We start from the raw sequence: 24,219 nt of genomic DNA on the forward strand, positions 1-24,219 counted from the left end.
ATCCCGGTTCTAATGCTGATGAACAGCACCCCCCGCCGTGAGCAGAGGGCCAGGCCCCCTACATGCATTGTCTCGTTGAACCTTTGCAACAACCCACAGAGGGTGTGGCTCAAATCAACCTGATTTTTATTGAAACAGGCCCGGAGAAAAGTGGCTTGCCCAGGGTACCATAGCTACGAGGTAATGACCCAAGTCAAGGCCAAAGATGAGCTTGAGGAGGAGCTTTGGTGCTCAGCCCAGAATCTTCTTCAGCATCACCTTTCCCGTTCTCCAAAAGCTACCCTAAGTAAAAACATAGCTCGGGGGAGCAAGGGGGGTATAGGGGTGCGTATGTAGGCTTGCTTTCCAAGCACAGCTTTTTTCAACGGGTAAGCTGCTTACTCCTCCCTCTCCCCAGAATGCCTGCCCTAATCTCCTCCTCTGTAGAAATTCTTGAGCTGATCCAAGAGTAACTTCAGGCCTGAATGTTTCAAACACCCCTTCTGGCTCTGATAGTCAGTCTATTGCTTCAGACCTCTCACGTGGGGCTGGTGGGGAAGGGGGTGAGGAACGGACAGGACTCTAGAGGTGACATTGGTGGGTGTGGGGTCATCTCTCCTGCTGTGGCCTCCCCAGTGGCTCAGATCCTTGGGGGGCCTGGTGAGACAGCCTTCTGTGCAGGTGTCAGGCTAGAGAGCCACGAGGGTCTACCGGCCCCTACATGGAGACCCCTGAGGCCGGGGAAGCTTGCATTGTGACTGTAACGCATTGTTAAGGTTTTCTGTTGCACAGAAAGTTGAGCTGCTGCACAGCAATGCCTGGGACGTGCCATTTCTTGAACCCGACACAATGCATTCTTTTATTTAATGGTTACTATGACCCCATGGGGTAGAAATTGATCTTTCACCATTCCTAGAGGAGAACACAAGCTCAGAGAGGTTCCATGAGCAGCTGAAGACCACATGAACAACCTGGGAGGGTGGAGAGACTCTGAGGTCTCTGGGGGGTAAGTGTGCAGGAGCAGCCGTGCCCGAGTCCAGATCCAGGCTCCCCTCACCTCCAGCCTGCCGTGAGCCGTGGGTCCGCGAGGACAAGTGATCCACCGCCTCCCTCTGACTCCCAGCCACCCGGGGGGCTCGACCAGCGGGCCTCACGTTCTGGGCAAGCCCTGCCCTCCCTCCCCCATTTAGGTTCAGTCAGGGCCTTGAACTTCCTTCCTCAGGGTGGCATGGGGCCACAGGCTAAGTCATTTCCCTTTGAGGGACCAGGTTTCTCACCTAGTGCGGAGGGCAATAGTTGTTTTTACTTCCTAATAATAGTAGCTCAATATTCCCCACGGTCAGTCATGTTTTCAGTGGAACAGATGCCACTCCTGGTATCAAGTTCTCTCTCAGCCAAGACTCTTGAGTTCTAACTGATAAACATCCGACCCAGACAGGTTTAAACAAAAGCAAAATGCACACCAGAAATAAAGCCCAGCTCGGGTATGTTAACTCACTTAACAGTACAGCCCCAGGGTGTCCCCTCCAATAGCTGGATGCAGGTTCTGTTGATCTAAATGCTGTCGGTTCTCCTTTCACAGCAGGAGGCTGCAGGGTCACGGGGATGGTGATTTGGACAGCATCACCGAGTCAGTAGAACCGATTGGAAGTTCAGGCCTGCCTGACCCTGAAGCAGGGAACTCTGCCTAAACTATCCCTGGCGTGCTCTGGTCGTAAGGAGAAGCATTCACTTCCAAGGGGGTGGGGCGCTATCACCCAAGGGAACAGCCAGATACCTAAGAGGGTGGGGCTAACGCTCAGGGGGTGGGGCCAGTGCCTAGGCGTGTCCTGAACCAGAGGGGCGGGGTGAAACCCGAGGGTGTCCAGTCACTTCGGCGCCTGCGCAGAGGCTCAGCCGCGCTCGCACTCCTGTGCGGCTGGGACTCAACCTTGACTTCGACTGGCTGGTGTTCTGTGTTCTGCGTGAGTAGCGTCTGTCGGTGCGAGGCCCGGCTGCGCCATGAACCGGTGCGCCGAGGCGGCGGCCGTGGCGGCCACGGTGCCGGGCGCGGGAGTCAGGATCGCGGGGCCGCGGCCACAGATGGTGCCCCGCCAAGCGTCCTTCTTCCCGCCGCCCGTGCCCAACCCCTTCGTGCAGCAGACGCGGCTGAGCTTGGCGAGGCGCATCCAGGTGAGGGGTGTGGGTCAGAAAGCGAAGAGAGATCCAGGTGAGGGGCGTGGGTCAGAGAGAGGAGGTGCAACCAGATGAGGGGCGTGGGTCAGAGAGAGGAGGTGCATCCAGGTGAGGGGTGTGGGTCAGAGAGGGGAGGTGCATCCAGGCGAGGGGCGTGCGTCAGAGAGGGAAGAGCCAGGTGATGGGCCAGAGAAAGGAGGCGCGGCCAGGTGAGGGGCGTGGGAGAAGGCAGGTCCGGGTGGGAGGTGCGACGGTTTGAGGCTGCCATCGGTGTGACACGGGAAGCACCCGAGGGGGGCGCGAGTCCGGGAAGCAAAGGCTTCCAGGAAGACAGGAAAAGATGTAGATCTGAGAGAGGAGGGCTCGTGCTGGGGCCAGGAGTCTGCAAGGGGCAGCGACGTGGGTCCGGGGACGGAGGGCCCGCGGAGGGTGGTCTGAGGGCGTGTGTGGGAAGAGAGGGTGCGGAGCTCCTGTGGGCCTGCGAGGAAATAACCCCCGCACACGGAGAAGGGGAAATGAAAATGTGAGTTCGTGAGAATGTAGCAGGCGTCAGCCTACGACAGGAGAGGGGGTGTGAGTGCGTCCCTTTTTCTTCTTTTCATTTTCCTTTTCTTTCTCTCCCCTGCCCCCACCCCAGCCCAGGTCTGGAGCTGTTAGAACCAGGAGTGAGGCCCCGGGATGATGTAGCTGAACAGGGGCGCGACAGGGCATGACATCAGAATCTAGGAAAGGGGACAATGGGGTTGAGCCTAAGGTACTTGAAGAGGTTTGGGTCCTGAATCAGCCTTCCCCCAAACACTTGTAGATTCCAGCAGGAGAGGTAGCCCCGGCGCTCCCACTGTTCAATGGCTACACGCAAAAGGGAAGTCTCCTTTCCTTTTTCTTGTAAAGCGCTGTTGTTACCATTAGCAGTCCCACACACTCTGGACTTCCTCTTTGGTGAAGTTAGCGATCAAAGAACAAGATAGACTATGTCCGGTGTGGTCTGTAGGGGGGAAAAAAAAGTGGTGTTTGATGGTTTCTTTTCCATGTCACAAGTTTCTGTACTTTGGGTTTGAAACAGTGTAATTTTTGCACAGCCTCTGTGTATGCACTGAGACCGTGGTCCTCTCCAGTGGGCGCGGGTTAGGTGCCAGACTGTGCAGCGTGGGTGGTGGTGACAGTAATGACAGACGGGTGTCTGCTGGAAGAAGGGTGTGCGAGAGGAAGAGGAAGGTAATGTAGTAATAGCTCTTTGTAAAGAAACGAAATGTGTACAGCTCAGGTCTTCAAGTCTGCAGATAGATGTCCCCTTTGTATCTTAAAATTTCAGAAACACTTCTGAGGACATTGACTACCATTCAAGATTAATTTTAGCCACATCATTAGTACTTAAATGAAAGTATGTCCCTATATTTGGCCTCATGGTTTTGAAGGAGGATCAAAGAATTTATATTGTACCTAGAGTAAATTATTAACTTTTTTTTTAATAGTGTGGCCTGTTACGGTTAGGGTGCGCTGCGAAGTGACTCTACAAGAGCTAATGTCACAAAGGAAGGGTCCCTGGTCTCAGTTGGAAGACATCTCAGGCCCCGCTGTCTATTCTTGTGTGACTCTGTCACTCGCTGGCTCCAAACTCCACTCTTCTCGCCCATTAAACCGGAATAACAGTACATCCAAGGAGGGTGAAAATGAAGTGGGGTCATGTGTGAAAGAATCTGCCATTGTTGGCTGATCTTTTTCAAAATTATTTTTTTCTTGTCTTAACATTTATTTTAGAGAGCGGGGAAGGGAGGGAGAGAAGCGCGGATGTGAGAGAGAAACGTGGGTCCGTTGGCTCTCGCACGCGCCCCGACCAGGACCAAACCCGCAACCCGGCGTGTGCTCTCACCGGAAACTGTACCCATGATCTTTCAGTTTGCAGGACCATGCCCAACGCACTGAGCCACACCAGCCGGGGCCTGTTTGCTGATCTTAATATTGATGGTTTTCTTATGCTCTTTGTTGTCCACGTTTTTAACGTAGTACTTAAGATTTATTACGTGTATTGAATGGAATTGAATACAGTCTGGGTATTTTTTAGAAATTAGAAATTCGTGTAAACCAGAGATACCAAGGAAATTTTAATGGCTTGAATGGTCTAGGCATAGGGAAGATGAAATAGGCATAATTGAAAAACAATGTTGGCTATATTTGCCAGTTTCAAAGATGCATATACTTTAAGTATGACTTAATAGGATTGGTTCAGACTCAATTTAACTTGAAGTCAAATTTAATCTTGAATGGTGATCAATGTCTTAAGGAGTGTTATCGCTTTTGCATCTCGTAACAGGGCTGAGCTTTGTCCTTCCTCTTTCTGGCTATTTAAGGGCGCCTGTGACTTTGTGGCACGGAGAAAAGTAGCCCAGCTCTCATTTCCCCAGTAGACTATGGAATGGAAATAAGTGTAGTAGTATCTGGGGGGTCATTTACTGCACAGAAATATTCAGTGAATGCCTACAGTGCACGGGGCACGATGCAGTTCTCTGGAGATACAGCGGTGAACAAGAGAAATAAGGGTGCTGCCTCTTTAAGGCTTACGTTTCACTGAGAAAAACCAGCAAGGGCAAAAACGTGTAATTTCATGTTTCAGTAAGTGCAATGAGGACAATCCGGAGAAGAGAGTGTGAAAAGAATGTCTCCCTGCAGAGACGACATGCTACCAGCTGGAAAGACGATGGAGAATCCCCCTAATTTGTCAGATTGACTCAAAAATGGTTTCTATTTAAGTACTGTTCCTTGTTGCCAACCTGGAAGTGGCACAGAAAGAACATGAAGTTACCCAGTATTTGACACCTCACTCAATTAAAATCCATGTTCACTGCTCATTTTGAAAGTTAGTAAATACTCTATGAGTATGCTATAACCTCGTTTCAACTTTATCTTCAGGGTCTATGCTAGGGTTCCTTCTTACACTCAAACTTATTTCTTGGTCATTTGCCAGACTGTCTGTACTTGACCTGCTGTGGAGCCAACCCACTGCAGTCTTTTCCCTGGGGGTGCTGGTCAGAAACAATCGGAGGCAATTGCTTCACAGCACAGCAGCCCGAGGCAACACAGAATGATGGGGCAAACATTGAGCTAACCGAAAAGCTTACAAGGAAAAACTTGTAACCATAGGCTGTCTAAAAAGACACTTTCAATTCAAAGACCCCAATAGATTAAAAGTAAAAGGACAAAAAAGATACACTGTGGAATCAGTAACCAACAGAGAACTGGAGGAGCTATATTAATATTAGATAAAATAGACTTTAAGATAGAAAGCTAGAAATAAAAGAATGTTTTATAATGAGAAAGGGTTGATGCATCGAGAAGATACAGCAATTACAACCATATATGCATCTAACAACAGAACCCTAAATACACAAAGCCAAACTGATAGATTGAAGGGAAAAATAAACAATTCAGCAAAAGTAGTTAGAGACTTCAATTCCCCACTTGCAGTAGTGGTGGAACAGTGAAACAGAATGTCAACAAGGAACTAGAAGGCCTAAACAACACATATATACATATATGGTACTATATGTATATATAGTACTCCACTGAACAATGGCAGAAAACACATTCTTCTTAAGTACCTATGGAACATTTTCCAAGATAGACAATTATAATAGGTTATAAAGACAAGTCTGAATAAGTATAAAAGGATTATATTAAGACATTGTTCTGTAACCAAAATGGACTGAAATTAGAAATTAGAAATAACAAGGAAACTTGAGAAACTCACAAATGTATGGGGATTACATTACATGTTTCTAAATAATCAATGGATCAAAGGAGAAATCATGAGAGGAGCTAGTAAGTACTTTCAGATAAATGAAAATGAAGACACAATACACAAAAACATGTGGCTAGTATTGTTTCAAAGTCTGAAAAAGATGTTGTTGTTGTTCTTTTTAAGATTTTTATTTATTTATTTATTTTTTAGAGAGGGAAAGGAGGGAGAAAGAGAGAGAGAGAGAAACATCAACGTGCAGTTGCTGGGAGTCATGGCCTGCAACCCAGGCATGTACCCTGACTGGGAATCAAACCTGTGACACTTGAAAAAGATGTTTTAGGAAGGGAAAATTATAGTCCAATTCTTTTCATGATCATAGATATAAGAATTCTCAGCAAAATATCAGCAGGTGAAATACAGCAATATGTGGAAAAGGAAATATATCCTTCTAAGTTTGGTTTATTCCAGGAATGCAAGGTTGGTTTAACCCACAACAATTTATATTTCAATGCAATTCATCATATTAGCAGAACATATGAAAAGAAGCCTATGATCATTTTTCAATAAAAGCAGAAATTTCGTTGAATCATTTGACAAAGTTCATCAACTACTGATGTTTGAGAAGATTCTCAGTAAAATGGGAATAAAAGGGGCCTCTCTCAGTCTAATGAAGGGCACCCATCTATCCCAATAAAAATCTCAACAAGCTTTTTTTGTTTATGTGGAAACTGACAAATTAATTCTGAAATGTATGTGGAAATGCAAAGGATCTAGGCCGGCCCAAAAACAGTTTAAAGAAGAAAAAGTTGGAGATCCCTGATTTTAAGGCTCATGAAGAGAGAGGGACACTGACCAGGATAGATGAATAGATACATCAATGGAACAGAACAGAGAACCCACACATACATGTTCAATTGCTTTTTGACAAACTTGCCAAGAAAGTTCACTGGGGAATGTCAAATCTTTTCAACAAATGGTGTTGGAACACTAGGTAAATCTCTGGATAAAAATGAACCTTGATTCCTACTGCACGCCACACATGCAGAAAAATAATTTTAGATGGACATAGGCTACAACATAAAAGCTAAAACCATACAGCTTCTAGAAGAAGAAAATAGAAAATACCTTCATGACCTTGAGGTCTAAAGATTTCTTAGAAAGGACACAGGAAAGAATAAAAGCAAAATAAAATAAATTTGTTTTCATCAGAATTACAATTTTTCTCATCAAAAGATACCATTAAGAAATTGAGACTTCTGGCCAAGATGGAGGCATAGGTAGACACACTGTGCTCCTTGCACAACCAAAACAAGGACAACAGCAATTTTTAGAACCAAAACAACCAGAACTGACAGAAAATCCAACTGTCTGAAAGTCCGACAACCAAGGAGTTAAAGTAGAAACACTCACCCAGACCAGTAGGAGGGGCGGAGACGGGCAGCCAGGCAGCGAGGACTTGTGCCAGGGGGGTGGCTGGAGGACTGGGGTGGGCAAGGTGGCCTCTGGAGGGCCCTGGAGGACTGGGCGAGGCTGTAGCTTGCAGACCTTGCGGTCCCACATTCACGTGCAGATTAACCCGGAGGAACTGGGAGGCAGACAGACCAGCAAGCCCGGGCTCCAGCGCCGGAAACAAAGCCTCAAACCTCTGACCGAAAAAACTGTGGGTGTTGCGGCAGCTGGAGAAACTCCCAGCCTCACAGGAGAGCTCGCTGGAGCGACCCACAGGGTCCTAGAATGTACACAAGCCCACCCACCCGGAATCAGCACCAGAAGGGCCCAGTTTGCTTGTGGGGAGCGGGGGAAGTGACTGAAATCCGGCAGAGAGCAGAGCAGGCCTCACTGATCCCTCTTGGACCCTCCCCTACGTACAGCGTCACTACGCAGCAACGTGGGTTGCCCCGCCCTGGCGAACACCTAAGGTTCTGCCCCTCCTACGTAACAGGTGTGCCAAAATGAAAAATAAAAAATGACCCAAATGAAAGAACAGTTCAAAGCTCCAGAAAAAATACAACTAAAATGATGAAGACATAGCCAACCTATCAGATACACAGTTCAAAACATTGGTTATCAGGATGCTCTAGGAACTCACTGGGTACTTCAACAGCATAAAAAAGACCCAGGCAGCAATGAAGATTGCATTATGTGAAATGAAGGAAAATCTACGGGGAACCAACAGTGACAGGAAGGAAACCAGGACCCCATTCAAGGGTTTGGAGCAGAGGAAGAAACATTGAACCAGAACAGAATGAAGAAACAAGAATTCAAAAAAATGAGGAGAGGCTTAGGAACCTCCAGGACACCTTTAAACGTTCCAACATCCGAATCATAGGGGTGCCAGAAGAAGAGGAAGAGCAAGAAATTGAAAACATAATGAAACAGAACTTCCCTAATCTGACAAAGGAAATAGACTTCCAGGAAGCTCAGGAAGCCCAGAGAGCCCCAAAGAAGTTGGACCCAAGAAAGAATACACCAAGGCACATCATAATTACATTACCCAGTGTTAAAATTAGGGAGAGAACCCTAGAAGCAGAAAGAGAAAAGGAGACAGTTACCTGAAAAGGAGTTCCCATCAGGCTGTCAGCTGATTTCTCAAAAGAAATCTCACAGGCAAGAAGGGGCTGGAAAAAAAGTATTCAAAGTCATGAAATGCAAGGACCTACATCCAAGATTACTCTATCCAGAGATGCTATCGTTTAGAATGGAAGGGCAGATAAAGTGTTTCCCAGATAAGGTCAAGTTAAAGAAGTTCATCATCACCCAGCCCTTATTATATGAAATTTTAAAGGGACTTATCTAAGAAAAAGAAGATAAAAATTATGAACAGTAAAATGACAACAAACTCACAGCTATTGACAACCAAACCTAAAACAAAAACAAAAGCAAACTAAGCAAACAACTAGAACAGGAACAGAATCGTTGAAATGGAGATCACATGGGGGGTTATCAGCAGGGAAGTGGGAGGGGGAGAGAGAGGGAAAACGTACAGAAAATAAGTAGCATAAATGGTAGGTAGGGAATAGACAGGGGGAGGTTAAGAATAGTATAGGAAATGGAGAAGCCAAAGAACTTATATGTATGACCCAAGGACATGAACTAAAGGGGGGGAATGCAGGTGGGAGGGGGTGTGCACGGTGGAGGAGAATAAGTGGGGGGAACGGGACAACTGTAACAGCATAATCAATAAAATATATTTTAAAAAGAAATTGAAAAGGCAAGCCATGGAATGGGAGAAAATATTTTCAATACACATGTTGACAAAGGCCTTTTATATATAATATATAAAGAAGTCCTACAAGTTGGTATAATAAGACTAACAATGCAATAAAAAGGGCCACAAGTTTGAAAAGACACTTAACATAGGAAGTCAAAGGAATAACCAAGAAACACCTGAAAAATGTGCTCAGCATCACTGTGTATCCAGGAAGCATGAGTTAAAACCTCAAGGAGACAGCATTTCCCACCCCTTCTTGAATGGCTGCAAAGCTTGACCACACCCAGTACGGGTGAGAACGTGGGGCGGCAGGACCTTCCGTACGTAGTCAGTGGAGATGTAAAAGGATACAACCGCTTTGGAGGTCAGTTTGGCAGGATCTCACAACATTCAGCATGCCCTGACCCCACAATTTCACTCCCAAGGAAATGAAAACATGTGTTCACACCGAGACATGAATGTTACTGTTCACGGGAGCTATATTCATAGTAGCTAAAACCGTATAGGAGATCAGCCGCCCTCGAACAGACGAATGGATAACTGAATTGTAATACTTGTGCATTTTTTTAATCATGTAATGGAATCATACGCCGCAATAAAAAAGACTACACTCAGCCCTGGCTGGCGTAGCTCAGTGGATTGAGCACGGGCTGCGAACCAAAGCGTCGCAGGTTCGATTCCCAGTCAGGGCACATGCCTGGGTTGCAGGCCACAGCCCCCAGCAACCGCACACTGATGTTTCTCTCTCTCTCTGTCTCTCTCTCTATTTCCCTCCCTTCCCTCTCTAAAAATAAATAAATAAAATCTTAAAAAAAAAAAGACTACACTCCGAATGCACAGGACAGTGCAGTTGAATCTCAAAAATAGGAAGTGAAGGAAGCCAGACATAAAAGTACATCCTGTGTGGTTTACTTTATAGGACGATCTTGAACAGGAAAAACAATGGAGGAAGAACGTCTCCGTGGTGGCCGAGGGTGGGGGAGGGCGTCTGGGCTGCAGAGAGGCACAGGGGACCTTTTTTGGGATGACGGGAATGTTCTAGAGGCTGATCATCGTAGTGTCTCTGTAGCAATATACATCGGAAAAACTCATAATCCCTACCCTTAAAAGAGGTGCATTTTATTTTATGTAAACGATGTCTTAATCAAGTTGCTATTTTAAAAAGACTATCAACACCAAATGTTGGCCATGGCTGAAATTCTTATACACGGCTAGTGACCTTTTCTAATGATCCAGCCACTTATTTTTACCAACTTGGACTTTCAGATTTTCTTCCTTGGGCTCTTCCTGCTCCCCATTCGAGGCTTGTTCCTTGGGTTAGTCTTATTGCTGGCATGGCCGTTTGCTGCACTTTCAACGCTGGGCAGTCCCGAAAAGCCCACCCATCCAATCACCGGTTGGAAGAGGTAAGAAATAGTTATTATGTCTGAATACCAGGTAAATCAAGATAAAGAAGAGTGTATCAGAGTTTAGTCATCGGTAGAGTCGCCTAACTGCTACCTACTCAATTTTAATTATGTTTGTTTCTCAGATGACACTGGCCATACTTTATCATATGCACAAATGACTGCCCAAGAACAGATAGTCTTCTGCTGAAGTTGTCACTTCCTAACACGAAAATATTTTGTTTTCTGAGTTATTGCCAAAAAGTGGTAGGTCCCTGGTTCTCAAAGACCCAGCTAGTGTAGCTAAACCACTGACGTTGAAAAATAACTGGCTTTTTTCTTCTTTTTCTCAGTTCTTGTTCCTCTCTCATAACTACATACTTTAAGGGATACAATTAAGTGCATCGGTTATAGTGGACTCATTCACTGCTTTAGTTACTATTATTAACAACAACTTAACTATTCATCAGCAGAGCCTCGCTTTATTAAACATCAGCATTGAGGCCCCCTGAACTGCTTTTCAAGCGTTAAGCAATCAGCATGGTCTTAGAGAATGGGTGGATGGTGCATTATAGTTACTAGTAGAAGTTCATTCCCATCAGGCAGAACCCACTTGTCATGCGTATTCTGTCCCAAAAGTGAAGGCTCTTTGCGTGCCCACCTTGGCTGTCACAGAAACCCACCGATGGGTTTTAGGGCACTGTTAAACTCACGGAAGTTGTGCTCATTTTTCTTTTTTCTTTTTGGGACGCAAGGGTCTGTTCCTTTCATCTAAACCACAAAAGAGAATGTGTCCTCCAAAAATTTTGGGAAACACTGTTGTAAAAACTTTTAAAAGAAATATGCAATTTGCCGTTCCATTCGTGTTCTGGTGAGCAAAGGCGTCACTGTGATGATGGAAGGAATAGCCTAGATATCCAGAAAACAGGTCGAGTACATGTTGGAAAAGAAAGTTCTACGTTTGTCCGTTAAGCCAGAATCTCCACCTCCTTTCAAACGGGTAACATGGGAGTTATTATGCAGCCCTAGACTTGTGGCCACTTTTTTAAAAAGCATTTTAGGTAGCAGTGTTTCACGGCTTTGAATATGAGACACGTTGGCTCGTAGTTGTCAGACGCTGCATCTCCATCAATCAGAAATCATGAGAGGGTGAGCTCTTTATCCTTGCATAAACAGAGACCTTAACTCACAACGAAAGGGCAGGGAGGGGAGAGGGACAGTCATTTCTGCCTGCTCTCCTGAGTGGCGCTTGGTCTCTCTGCTTCTCGCCTCTCCTCGCTGTGAAATAAAAGCCAGACTGACTTCCTCAGTAGCTTGTTGCTTAACAGTTCCTCACCTTAATATCACAAGACGGTTGAGAAAATGAGATAGGAAGTCCGTTTTTTGAAAGCTCTCATCCGGTGTCTGAGGGCGGGATACACACGGTACTTCTGTGTTTCGTGAAAAGCTGCGTGCTCGCTCGCATCCCGAGATGTGCAGCCTGTGTTTGCATTTCCAGGAGAAGGTTTCTGTTTCCCTACTCATGTGAGCTCCCCGAGGATGGAGATGGGGCCTTGCTTGTCTCGCGTGTCCAGCACAGTTCCTGGCACCGCGTGATGAATGAATTAATCTTTTATGACAGATGCTGTTGGAAAAGGAAGCAGTTCGACTTCTGGAATGCTTGCGAGTGCCTCTCTGTCCCAAGGAAGTGAGAGAGTGGATTTCCTTAAGATTTTTGAGGATGCCTTAGAAGGTTGACTGCTAAAGAACTATTCTTAAAATCACTCTGAGGACAGTTTCAGCAGAGAGTTCTAAAAGCGTTTGGGGCGAGAGGAGCATCTTTGTGACAAAAATGCAGGTCCCCAAGGTGGCCACTTTGAAGGGCAATACCAACTGGGATTTCTCAGAGGGATGTGTGTCGGAAATTCATTCTTTGCACTTGAGAGTCCCGGAAGAATGGAGCCACTTATTGGCCATGTGTCCCTGGTAAAATTACTTCTCTGTGCCTCAGTTTTCCTGCTTGTAAGATGGGGGTGATAATAAATAATATGTATTTTATACAATTGAGCTGAAGATTAAAGAAATTAATATAGGCAACATACTTAGAATAGTGCCTGGCAGATAGTGAGTGCCCCGTGGAAGTGTGAACTCTTCTTCTTAGCCTATATTTTCAAATGGAGTGCTCGGATATGTTCTGGTTTTTGCACGGTGTTTTCCAGGAAAGCCCAGCGTCGGCCGCCATGGGCAAAGCTAATCCTGTCTTTTCTGTGCATGTCTTCAAAGGCAGATCACTCAGCCAGTTTTGAAGTTCCTGGGCCGTGCCATGTTCCTCTCCATGGGGTTTACCGTGACCGTGAAAGGGAAGATCGCGAGCCCCGTGGAGGCCCCCATTTTTGTGGTGGCCCCCCATTCGACCTTCTTCGACGGGATCGCCTGTGTCGTAGCGGGGCTGCCGTCCATGGTTTCCCGGAGCGAGAACGTGCAGGCCCCTCTCTTTGGCAGTAAGTACTTGCGAGGTAACATAGATGAAACAGCTCGTGCTCATGCCTGACACCTGACACATTGCATTTAGTTCATTGGTGCGCATTTAAGCAACTTTAAAATGATGAAAGATTTCAAACATCCCTGCTTTCTTTTAAGGAGGCACTGTGTCGAAAGAATGACTTGATGAAAACAAAGATGAGGCCTCCCTCTATAGGTACCCATATATATCTTTTAAAAGCTTATTTTTTATCACGGTACCATCATCTCTTTCTGTTCTTACGTGTAAAAGACCAGTTTTTCAAGCACCAGGCATGCTTGATGTTGTTTTCTTTTGCGGGGGAGAGAGAACCGAAGCAAAGCATCTGTGGGAACACCCGTGCACGCTATTTCATGAATTCCTCTTCCGGGCCCGAGGCTGATGCACACACTACGTTTCGTTTCCACGCTCTGTTTTCTTCATTTCCCCCAAATCTCCACGAGGGACCAACGTGGAGCTCTTTGAAAATTAGGATGCGGAAGAATAAGTGCTTCCTGCCATAAAAAAAAAAATAACAAAGCCAGTGAAGTGCTTTTCCCACCGGATGCCTGGCGATCCCTGGGGTGCTCGTCTCCCGGTAACGTTCCCCTGCGGTTTCAAGGCCCGTGCAAGCGTCAGGTGATGAGAGCACGAGCGGGAAGGTGGCCTGGTGTCGCCTTGGTGCTCTGCGGAAACAGTAGTGATCCTTGTAGTGTTGTCATGCAGCTGAGAAAGGCTCTTTCTCCATGCAACTCCTGCTTTAAGGCACAAGGCATTTTATGAAAAATTGTGTAGCAATGCATTTTGGTATAAACTAAGTTCTATTTTGCGTGGGCTGGGAAGCTACATAGTTAGAAGACTGCTCTGCTGAAAAGGTTACTGAAAGGAGTAATAAAGCTTCTGACTGCTGTGTGCCATGAGGTCCCTTAATCAGTTTGCAGGATGTCCGTGAAATAAAGCCAGATGACCCTGTAGCACACTGCAAAGTTTTCATGTCAGTTGAGGAAGACCTCAAGAGTAAATTGCATTTCCTTTTCTTTTTTTAAGATTTTATTTAATTATTTTTAGAGAGGGAAGGGAGGGGGAGAGAGAGAGAGAGGGAGAGAGAGAAACATCAATGTGCGGTTGCTGGGGGTTATGGCCTGCAACCCAGGAATGTACCCTGACTGGGAATCGAACCTGGGACACTTTGGTTCCCAGTCCGCGCTCAATCCACTGAGCTACGCCAGCCAGGGCATTTCCTTTTTTTTTTCACATTCCTGCTGCTAATTTCTGTTAAATCAGTGAGCTGCTTTTTAGGTATAAATATCCACCACTCTTTTTGAAACCAGAAACCAAGTTCTAATAAACACTGAATTAGAGGGTATTTTTAAAGTTGTTTATTTTTTTTATTTGCACTCATTTTCATGTCCACAAAATCTGTTTAATGATTGAGCCAGTGTTATTATTTGGGTAGCTTTAGCCCCCCAAAAAAAGACTTGACCGTGGATTTGTTTTGTCTTAAAGGACTGTTACGGGCTCTGCAGCCGGTGTTGGTGTCCCGTGTGGACCCGGATTCGAGAAAAAACACAATAAATGAAATAATCAGGCGAGCCACCTCAGGAGGGGAGTGGCCCCAGGTAAAACACGACAGCTGTGCACATGAACGCACTGAGAGTCTATTTATGGTACATTTGTAAGCATGCTCGTTCGGACCCACAGACAGCGGTATCTCGGGGTGCCCTGGCCAGGCGTCTTTAGTGCCATAGAAGCAGAATAAGTGAATGAGGCCTTAAGAAGTCCTTTTCCCTGTAAGATGCTCCCCGGACTAAAAAAGGATCCTTCTTTTTTTTATTCTCCAAACTCTCTGAACCAATTTTTACTCTGGGTTCTAAAACGTCATTCCCTACCTCTCGAGTTTATTTGCCTTGGAAACGATGAGATGCTAATGCTCAGCCGTAGTCCACCATTGGGTAGGTTTACTAAAAAATGTAATTAAGATCTTTGCCCTTATCTGAAGTACATTGCGATAGTGCGATAGTGCTTTCCAGTTCCGGAGGGCCTAGCAGAGTCACCTGTAGACCCTTTCAAACTTGACCATCTCAGCACCCCTTTCCCCCGGGATGAATACCTCTGGAAGGCGAGGGAGGGGCAACGTTGATGGGATAAAGAAAGCCCCGTGGGTGGTACTGAGAAGCACGCCCCTGCCTTCACCCAGTGACGGCTGGCAGAGCTAAGGGCCCCGCAGTGACCTGGCGTCCATGAGCATCTGGAGGTGGCAGAGTGCCCAGAGAGTCTATGACCAGCCAGGAGACTGTAGAGACTGAGGCATGTGAAGGATGGCTTACAAAGTGACTAGGAAGAAATGGCATTGGGAATAAAGCTTCCACTTTTCTCTTTGGGTGCGAATGGAAGTTACCACGTAGGCAGATTCCAGCTCACTTCGCTCGGCTCGTGGAACTTTCTGTCCAGAGGTAGAATCGTTCTATTGGGAATCCTTCCCTGGAATCCTCAAGCACTGGCTGAGCCGCCCCTTGCAGGGGATGTTGGAGAAAGAATCCCAGCCTCAAGAATGTTGGGTGACTTTTAATGCCCACTCCTGCTCTGAGACTTTAGGATTCATCGTTAACAGTGTGGCTGTAGAACAGCCACTGAATGGATCGTCGTTGATATCAGATCCCAGTGTCATAGGAAACTGATTTTTTTTTTCCAATGGGAGGATGGAACAGCACCTATGCATAATTTTAATTCTAGAAATAACCTTGTGTGGTGGCCATTTGGCCTAATGCTGTTTCCCTCCCTAATTATGATAAAGTACACATCACCAACTGCCGAGGGAGGAGCAGGCATTTTCTGTTGTGCGTTATGTATTGCACTCGGCGATTTATTCATTGCTGAATTCTAAACACTTCAGAGAATCGAGCTGCTTTATTCAGCTAGTGGGAGACTGACTACTGCCTGTCTTCACATGCAGAACAGAAGGAAGTACGTTACGAGCTAGAAATACTTCCTCCAAAAGGTATTACATTGTGTTTCCTATGTCAACGAATTCACGTAAGCATGCAACGTATTGTAAGCAGCCTTCCCTCCATGCATGTTGTTGGCATGAGTATCTGTCATTTCATGGGGGGACTGAAAGAAAGAAGCAGCCAATGGCTTGGTTAAGGATGGAGAGAAGCAGTGGAAAGAATGTAACATTGCCTAAATGGACCCTTGACCGTGACTTAGGTCCACAACTTCTAAGTCTGTGCAGATGCTAAGTATCACCAAGAAACATTTGCTAAGTGTATACCCCGGTCAAAGCTTTCATCTGTTTCCTAATCATCCTAATGGTCAAGCTATGGTTCTTTTAGCAGAAAACCAAAAACCCATCATCTGATTGTAGCTTCCATTGGAATCGAGGGTTAGCCTCGGAGTCCAGCTTTGTTTGGTAAGAACGGGCAGCTGTCTGTGAAGTGATAAGAAAATGAATAATGAGCTAATCTATTCGTTAGACTGAAATATTAAATCTGTTCCTTTTCTCCCAAGATACTAGTTTTCCCGGAAGGTACTTGTACTAATCGCTCCTGTTTGATTACTTTTAAACCAGGTGAGATCAATTAAATTACGTATTGTGACAAAGTAGTGGGGGAGATTTCGCAAATGAGTTGATAGTAACGCACAATGTAACGTGTTGGTTTGCTCTGAGCGTTTCTTCTTCCCCGAGAAAACATTTTTAATGTTGTGAAGCCACAGAGTGCACTTCCCGACTTTCTCTTTTGGGGTCGTGGCCCCTTCTTCCCTGGGGAGTGAGTGTGTGAGCGAGTGAGTGAGTGAGCGTGTGAGTGTGTCAGTGAGTGAGTGTGTGAGTGTGAGCGAGTGAGTGTATGTGTGTGAGAGTGTGTGTAAGTGAGTGTGTGAGTGTGAGTGTGTGAGTGAGTGTGAGTGTGAGTGTGTGGGTGAGTGTGAGTGTGTGAGTGCGTGTGCGAGTGTGTGAGTGAGTGTGAATGTGTGAGTGAGTGTGCGAGTGTGTGAGTGAGTGTGTGGGTGAGTGTGTGAGTGACTGTGAATGTGTGGGTGAGTGTGTGAGTGTGTGAGTGAGTGTGTGAGTGAGTGTAAGTGAGTGAGTGTGTGAGTGTTTGAGCAGAAGCCCGGGCGGGTTGTTCTCCAAGGCTCTGTCCCAGGCGCCCTGTGTCGTCCAGTCGAAAGCCTGAGTCCATTATCATGACAGTGCCTTCCAAGGTTCACGTCCTTTTTTAAATATTATCAAGTCCTGCGTTTCCTAGTCATGTGCACCTTTATAGCAGTTGGTTATACTTTAAAATGCTTCTGTACGGGCTGCTAAGAACGCTCAAAGCCAAATTAGAACTCCCTTCCCATCACTGGGGTAGTTCTCGCTTCAAGCATTTACTTTTGTCTGTATGTTCTGTTGTCTCTTTGTCATGCCCTTAAAAAAAAGTCCTGTTGCATAACAGGTATTCGGGAAACGGAAACAAATGGGGATGTAAATAAATGAATATTTTAACTGCGTTGAGCACAATATTTCATATCATTGCTTACCTAACTGAATTTTCAAAAATCTCGCACTTTGGCCAACACTAGGGGTTGACCAGCATTTAGCAACTCGTTTTTTAAATGTGTACTCTCAGAACATGCGTTGTAGGCATGTCGTTTTTCATTAAATGTTTTTCTCTATTGTCAAGCTGGTGTTCGTGCCACTGAGAACGTGCTCTAAACTGTGTCTGTTGCGGTTGCAGGAGCCTTCATTCCCGGAGTCCCCGTGCAGCCGGTCCTCCTCAGATACCCAAACCAGCTGGTGAGTGAGCCTCAAGTTTCACTGCGGGGAGGCATGCAAACATTGCAAATGGCCCCTGGCCCCCAGCCCCCGGGACCCCTTCTGTTCTTTGACGAAAGGCCTGAGCAGATAAATGGCAGAAGCCCGTGGGGGGACTCCTTCTCCTCTCCATATCTGGTTTTCAAGCGTTGGCAAGAGGGGCCCGTGTTTGTCGATGCCAATATTGCACTCTGTTTTTGCCGTCAAGCTGGAGGAGAACACTCCCCTTAGCTTCTGCTCTGTTGTCCCTGCTCGACAGCGACACGGTGAAGTCTCCGATTTGCAGTCTCTTAAGAAGCCTGGAAGGGTGCTTTTCCTGGTTCCCTGGCCATTGCTGGTGGGCAAGGGTTGAAGAGGCAGGGCAAATTTGGGGCAGGCCTGGTGTTTCATTACCGGCTCGGTCCTTACTAGCTAGCAGTGTGACGCTTGGCACGCAGCTTAAATAAGACAGTATTTGGAAGAACCAAACATCCTCTAGGGTGTCCCCAGTTGGCTCAGGGAATAGTCCCCTCTGCTCCAGCGAAGCACATGGCTGTCTTCTGGTCACTGGTGGTGTCACCGTTTCCCCAAGCACAGGCTTTTGGAGGACGTTTTGGTTTTGAGAGAGACTTTCTTTACGAGGGAATTTCCGTAAAAAGGCAAGATGTAGTTCTTCATGACCCATGTTATTTCTGATTAAGAATGCTTTATCAAGGCAATTCTCTGTTCAGTGGCTGATTTTGCAGCCTTGGAGACCCGTAGCTAACGTTAAAATCTACCAGATTTTACTCATTGTATTTCTGACGGTGGCTTTACCTTTGCCATTGACTCAAATTCCGTCACTTCACATTACTTAAATCTTTTCTCCCAAACTACTCTCTCTCTCTTTTGGAAAACGGATGTATTTCAGGCTTTGTAAGCAAATTCATTATCCAGATATGTTTATATTCAGAGAAAAAGAGCTAAGCATGCACCCCGGGTTTGTAAAAATTCAGAGCAACTGAGCTCCATGGAAAGGTGGCAGCAGGAAGGAGACGGATCTTTGCTGTGGAGGTATCTGATCCAAGGACGCGAACAAGCTTGTTTTATTTTTCATACTGCCTTTCATGCAGACAGTGCACGAACGCCCGTGGGAAAGTCAGGTTTTTGTTTCACGTGGTATTCTCTGGACTAACAGTGTAAACGCTTTTGTTGTTTTAGGACACTGTGACTTGGACCTGGCAAGGATATACATTGTAAGTCGCTCCTATCTATTATTTATACACATTTTATTCTAGTGAGGAAGGTTTTTAAAAAAGACTTGTTCCGTGAAAGATTGCTATAATCAGATCCTTAAATCTCGTAACCGGTAAGTCTGTGTATGGAGCATCACCGTCTTGCCCACTAGCCCCCCGTGTACAGGAGCCTAGCCGTGTCATGTTCTGATGGGTCTTAGCTCCCGATCTACCAACTTTTAAGGAACATTCTGCCCTGGCTGGCATAGCTCAGTGGATTGAGCGTGGGCTGCGAACCGAAGCGTCGCAGGTTTGATTCCCAGTCAGGGTACATGCCTGGGTTGCAGGCCATGACCCCCAGCAATCACACATTGATATTTCTCTCTCTCTCTTTCTCCCTCCTTTTCCTCTCTAAAAAAGAAATAAAATCTTTAAAAAAGTGCTTTTAAAAAAAAGAAAAATTCTAGCAAACCAGTGACCTAGTGCGCATCATCCCTAGCTTTAATTTTGTAGCTTCATTTTCATGGAAGATGTAGCGTTATCTAACATTCCTCATTGTTATTTTACTAAATACTGGTTCAAGCAGGCCAGACAGTTGAGTCACAGGACCTGAAATGTGAGTTGAGAAAACAGCTAACCGAGCTTTCAGTTTTGGCCTGGGATGTTAAAAACATAGGCCTCAGCAGTTTCTAAAAACCGTTCGGAGAGGAGAGGAATCCAGGCTCACTAATAAGCCAGCCGGAGTGAAACGGGACTTTAAATAGAACAGAGCACGCGGAGTCCCACTCTCTCCCCGGCGACCCCTGTGCATTTCCGTGGGAACCACGTGGAGCACGTGGATGTGGGGACTTTGCCCCGGGGACTTTCCCAGGAATGCCTTCTGACGCGTTATATATATAGAATTCAGGAACCGGTGCTTGGTGGGCCAGTGACAGCCACTGGGAAATATGTAAAAGGAAATCGTTTGCCTTCAAGTACACAGCGGGCTCCTTTGGACTAACCTTTAATTTAGACAATCCAAACAACTTCTGAAAGTCAGATTTTTTAAAAATACTGTGTCCATTGTGTATGTGCGAATTGCACCGCAATAAGAAATGTGAGTCGGAACCGGTAACGGGCGAACCAGTTCCATCTGCTAATGTTGACTACTTAGCCTGTGGGATGCTTATGGTCCCCTTGTGCTCCAGCCCTTGGAGTTAATTAGGTAAATGACCTCAACGATGAAGAACCTAAATCATAAAGGCATACCGTTAGCATTAACTCTTTAGGAAGTCAGTTTATTCTCTGATCCGTTTGGCTAGAAGATGTGTTTCGTGGCACTGCTGGTTTCGAAGGACTGGTTTTCAGCTTCTCTACAAGGGAAAATGAGGGGAAGCCATGAGTGTGAGAGCATTTTCGGAAAAGGCCCTAAAAACGGGGTGGGGGTGTTTACGTTTCCTAAGGCTTCTGTGTCTTCCTACACGCCCTCTTCGGGTCCTTTGCAAACCAAGTTCCGTGAGGAGACGGGGACCCTGGGTTCGCTGCTCAGCCAACGTGACTTTTTCCCTGGTAGATCTGGAGGTCAAATGAGAGAAGGCTCTTCTGGAAGGGGGACCAGGGTTGGAACATAGAGGATTTGAGTCCATCTAGCCTTCGGACCTGGGACCCCCGTGATAAAGGGGGAAATAGGAGAGAATTCAGGAAAAAAAAGAAGAGGAAAAAACATATGGTCGGCATTCAAGATTTCTCAGGATCTGGAACCCAAGACAAATTCTTTAGAAGGCACACTTGGCTTTGTCCAAATGCCACATTGCACGCACCTGTGGGAACCGCCCCCTTCCCACCTCTGCCTCCTACCCCGCCTCATGGCAGAGGTAGAGCTGTGTCTGTTACTGCCGAGTCGGTTTCCTCAGCCCCTTTGCTCCCAGGGCTGCTGTGGGCTCCGATTCTAAGACAGAAACTCTATCCCAAAGCAGACACGTGGAGGGAGAGGGCTCATGACCTTGGGGCATAAACGTGGAGAGGGGCCAGCCATGGAAAAGGTGCTTTGTGTCCGTCTAAGAAGTGTTTGGTGTGCGTGTGGCGTGGACGACACAGGTGTAAGGAGATCTTACGTGTGGTTTTATTTATTTTTTCTTACAGCATGCAGAATGTTCAGAACAGATTTCTCTTTTCAAATCCCTAACTTCCAAAACGCATTTTAATTAAAGGATAATGTACTTTATGGCAGATAATATGAATTGACTTGTTTGCTTGGAGTGGACAGTGAAAGATTTTTTTCCCTTGCAGATGGAAGGTTTGAGAACTGATACTTACATTAAAAATGTATAACTCATTATGGAATTGGTAGATCTATTTCCTAAATTTCCTTTTTAATTAAATTCCTTGTTTAACTTTCTAAAATTTTTGTCCTAAGTCCCTTCAAGTAATTTTTTTACAGTTGAATCATATTTTAAGTTTCTTTTTCAAAAATTTTACTTATTGCCCTGGCTGGCTTGGCTCAGTGGATTGAGCACGGGCTGCGAACCAAAGTGTCGCAGGTTTGATTCCCAGTCAGGGCACATGCCTGAGTTGCAGGCCATGACCCCCAGCAACTGCACATTGATGTTTCTCTCTCTCTTTCTCCCTCCCTTCCCTTTCTAAAAATAAATAAATAAAATCTTTTTAAAATTTTTACTTATTTATTTTTAGAGAGAGGGGAAGGGACACAGAAGGAGAGGGAGAGAAACATCAGTTTGAGAGAGAAACACTGATCAGTTGCCTCTCACATGCGCCCCAACCGGGAACCGAACCCACAACCCAGGCCTGTGCCCTGACCGGGAATTGAACCAGCAGCCCTTCGCCTTGTGGGATGATGCCGGTCTAACTGAGCCATACCAGTCAGGGCATATTTTAGGTTTTTGATAGCAAAAAGAAATTTTTTAAATAAAAAAAATTTGGTTGTTTTCATAAACATGTAGTTTAATCCACTCTGCCAGATTCCCGAGGCATCTGTCTAAATGAGGTTAAATTGATATCCCCTAGAAATCTTACTCAGAGAGCCTAAGTATATACCAGAAAGCTTCAGGTTAGAACAACTATTTCAAAAACTATCTTGGAGAGGGTTGATTATAGCCACCTTCATGAAAGCCTTAGTCTAGTTTTACGACGGAATTCGAAACCTCTCAGACAATTTCCCCACAAGGAAAACATTCATTAGTAACTGAGACGATTGTGATAAAGTTTCTGCTTTTAAGGCCAAAACCAACTGACTTGGTTTTGCGTATATGGGAAAAGAGCTTAGTAATGTAATATTCCACTCAGGAGTCATCCTGCAAAAACACAGTTAGGTCCCTTACAGTGTGCAGGCCTTGGGTGGTTCCTTTAAGGGGCTTTGGCCTCTGGGCCTGCGTCGTCCAGGAGACTTCAGGTTTGGCGATCCGTCTGCGGAGCTGTGGCTCTGACTCACAGACACGTACATGGTATTGCGTGGGGTCACTGAGCTTCAGAATGTCGAACACAGTTGTCCGAGCCCGAGAAGTGATAGAGCTGCCGTGTGGCATGTGCAAACCCACAATCTCTATGAGGTGTGACCAGGGGTGCTGTGTGTTGACAAAAGGTGTGCAAAGTAACAGTAGACGGTGCTTGTATCACCTTATAAAAGGGGCCTTTTCTTCTTCCCCTTCAGCTTCCAGCTTTGCGTGCTCACCTTCTGCCAGCCCTTCACCAGGGTGGAAGTGGAGGTAAGTCATTCAACCGTGGCCGTGGAACTGGCCATGTGGCCTTTCCCTTTGTTCTGTATCCCTCGTCCGGAGAGGTGTGCAAAGGCTGGAAGTTAAGCCTGCCCTCTTGAAAAGAATCCCCGTTCACAGATTGTGCACCTACACGCAGGCGATCAGGCCCACCAGCCCTTAGAATTGTAGCAGGAAACACCTCTCACTTCCGGCAATGTCCAACGTGTGTGTACCCAGTGTGGCTGGCCGGATTGGCATCACCGTTTCTCCATTTTTATTCCTTCCAAGGCTGACCTCTGCCAAGGTCAAGAGGAGCTGCAGAGGCTGAGGGCCTCACAGCTCCTTGAAGAGGAGTAGGTTCCGTGAGAGCCAAGAGGTGCTGCGGGGGGCGGGGGAGAGGCACGGAGCTCAGAAGCCGGGGGCGCTCACACCTGGGCACCGGCCCCTCATTCACAGGACGGTCTTTTGGTTCGAGCTGCAGCGGCAGACAGGGAGCGGGGGAGTGATGAGATCATTCTGGAAGTTCTGACCACATGTGTATGACTCAACATTGTCTCCAAAACCATTCTTTCGTCTCCAGGAATGATCTGGAATGGGCCCCCGAGTTCAGAATCTAGTTGGTTGTTCTGAGACTCTCGGGCAGCCTGCGAGGGGAGGGGGTCACATGCACACACCCCCATATCTGAAGTTCCTCTAAGTGCACCCCCTCCAGCTAAAACGGGATCTGGGGACACGTGGAGATGCACGCAGCACTGTCCTTTTTTCTGAGCACATGTGTCAGTCAGTGGTCACAGCGGGCTACAACAGAGGTTTGCACATCGCTCTTTGTTTCACCCCGGCCTGTTACCCCATTTCCTCTCTGTGCCACGGCTTGCTTTCTTTCTTTCTTCCTTTCTTCCTTCTTCTTTCTTTTCTTTCTTTCTTTCTTCTCTCTCTCTCTCTCTCTTTCTTTCTCTCTCTCTCTTCTCTCTCCTCTCTCTTTCTTTCTTATTTATTTCTTTCTTTCTTTCTTTCTTTCTTTCTTCTTTCTTTCTTTCTCTCCCTCCTCCTCCCTCATTTATCCCCTCCCTCTTCCCCTTCCCCCTCCTCCTGCTCTCTCCTCCGGTTACAATGTTTGCTTTCTCCAACTGGTTCTCAGACCTGTCGGATAATATTTTCCAAAGAAAAGAAAGGCAAAGAAAGGAAAGAATATGTCCTTTGTTCAACAGCTTCGCAAACAAAATGGCTTTTGACCAGGTAAAAACACCTGCATTGGTAGGGATTTATTTCATAGATTTGAATTGTGGTGCAGGATAAGAAGACGCGATTTTGTGGACCTCATAAGTAGAATTCTTATGTTAATTGTATGTATTTTAGATTTATGCTGCTACCATTCACCCAGGGGGCTCCTAAGGACCTGGTGACTTTTGAATATTTGTATTACCCGTGTTTAGATGTAACTGACAGCTGGGTCCCAGCAGCCCTTTGGGCACTGAGCGGAGCCACCGAGCGCTGGGTCCAGACTGTGGAGGGCTGCGCCCTGTCTGCGCGGCCCCTGGCCCAGTTACATCTCTCGGTTCGTTTACCTGCAGCAGCTC

General features: G+C 46.3%; 1 protein-coding gene across 2 annotated transcripts in view; it reads left to right on the top strand.

Moving 5' to 3' along the window:
• The first annotated feature begins 1,841 nt into the window (after nucleotides 1–1,841).
• LPCAT2 (lysophosphatidylcholine acyltransferase 2) overlaps nucleotides 1,842–24,219 on the top strand; it is a 57,867-nt gene continuing 35,489 nt past the window's right edge. The window contains exons 1-8 of one of the 2 annotated variants that reach the window (XM_036011851.1): nucleotides 1,842–2,151; nucleotides 10,368–10,507; nucleotides 12,749–12,966; nucleotides 14,472–14,584; nucleotides 16,473–16,533; nucleotides 17,681–17,739; nucleotides 18,937–18,971; nucleotides 22,597–22,651. In XM_036011851.1, coding sequence (XP_035867744.1) covers nucleotides 1,981–2,151; nucleotides 10,368–10,507; nucleotides 12,749–12,966; nucleotides 14,472–14,584; nucleotides 16,473–16,533; nucleotides 17,681–17,739; nucleotides 18,937–18,971; nucleotides 22,597–22,651 — 852 coding nt within the window. In that variant the 5' untranslated portion in view covers nucleotides 1,842–1,980. The remainder of the gene's footprint in view (nucleotides 2,152–10,367; nucleotides 10,508–12,748; nucleotides 12,967–14,471; nucleotides 14,585–16,472; nucleotides 16,534–17,680; nucleotides 17,740–18,936; nucleotides 18,972–22,596; nucleotides 22,652–24,219) is intronic. The other variant, XM_028501958.2, reaches the window with a different exon arrangement.

This window comes from Phyllostomus discolor, chromosome 12 (assembly GCF_004126475.2).
Source record: "Phyllostomus discolor isolate MPI-MPIP mPhyDis1 chromosome 12, mPhyDis1.pri.v3, whole genome shotgun sequence".
Taxonomy (NCBI): domain Eukaryota; kingdom Metazoa; phylum Chordata; class Mammalia; order Chiroptera; family Phyllostomidae; genus Phyllostomus; species Phyllostomus discolor.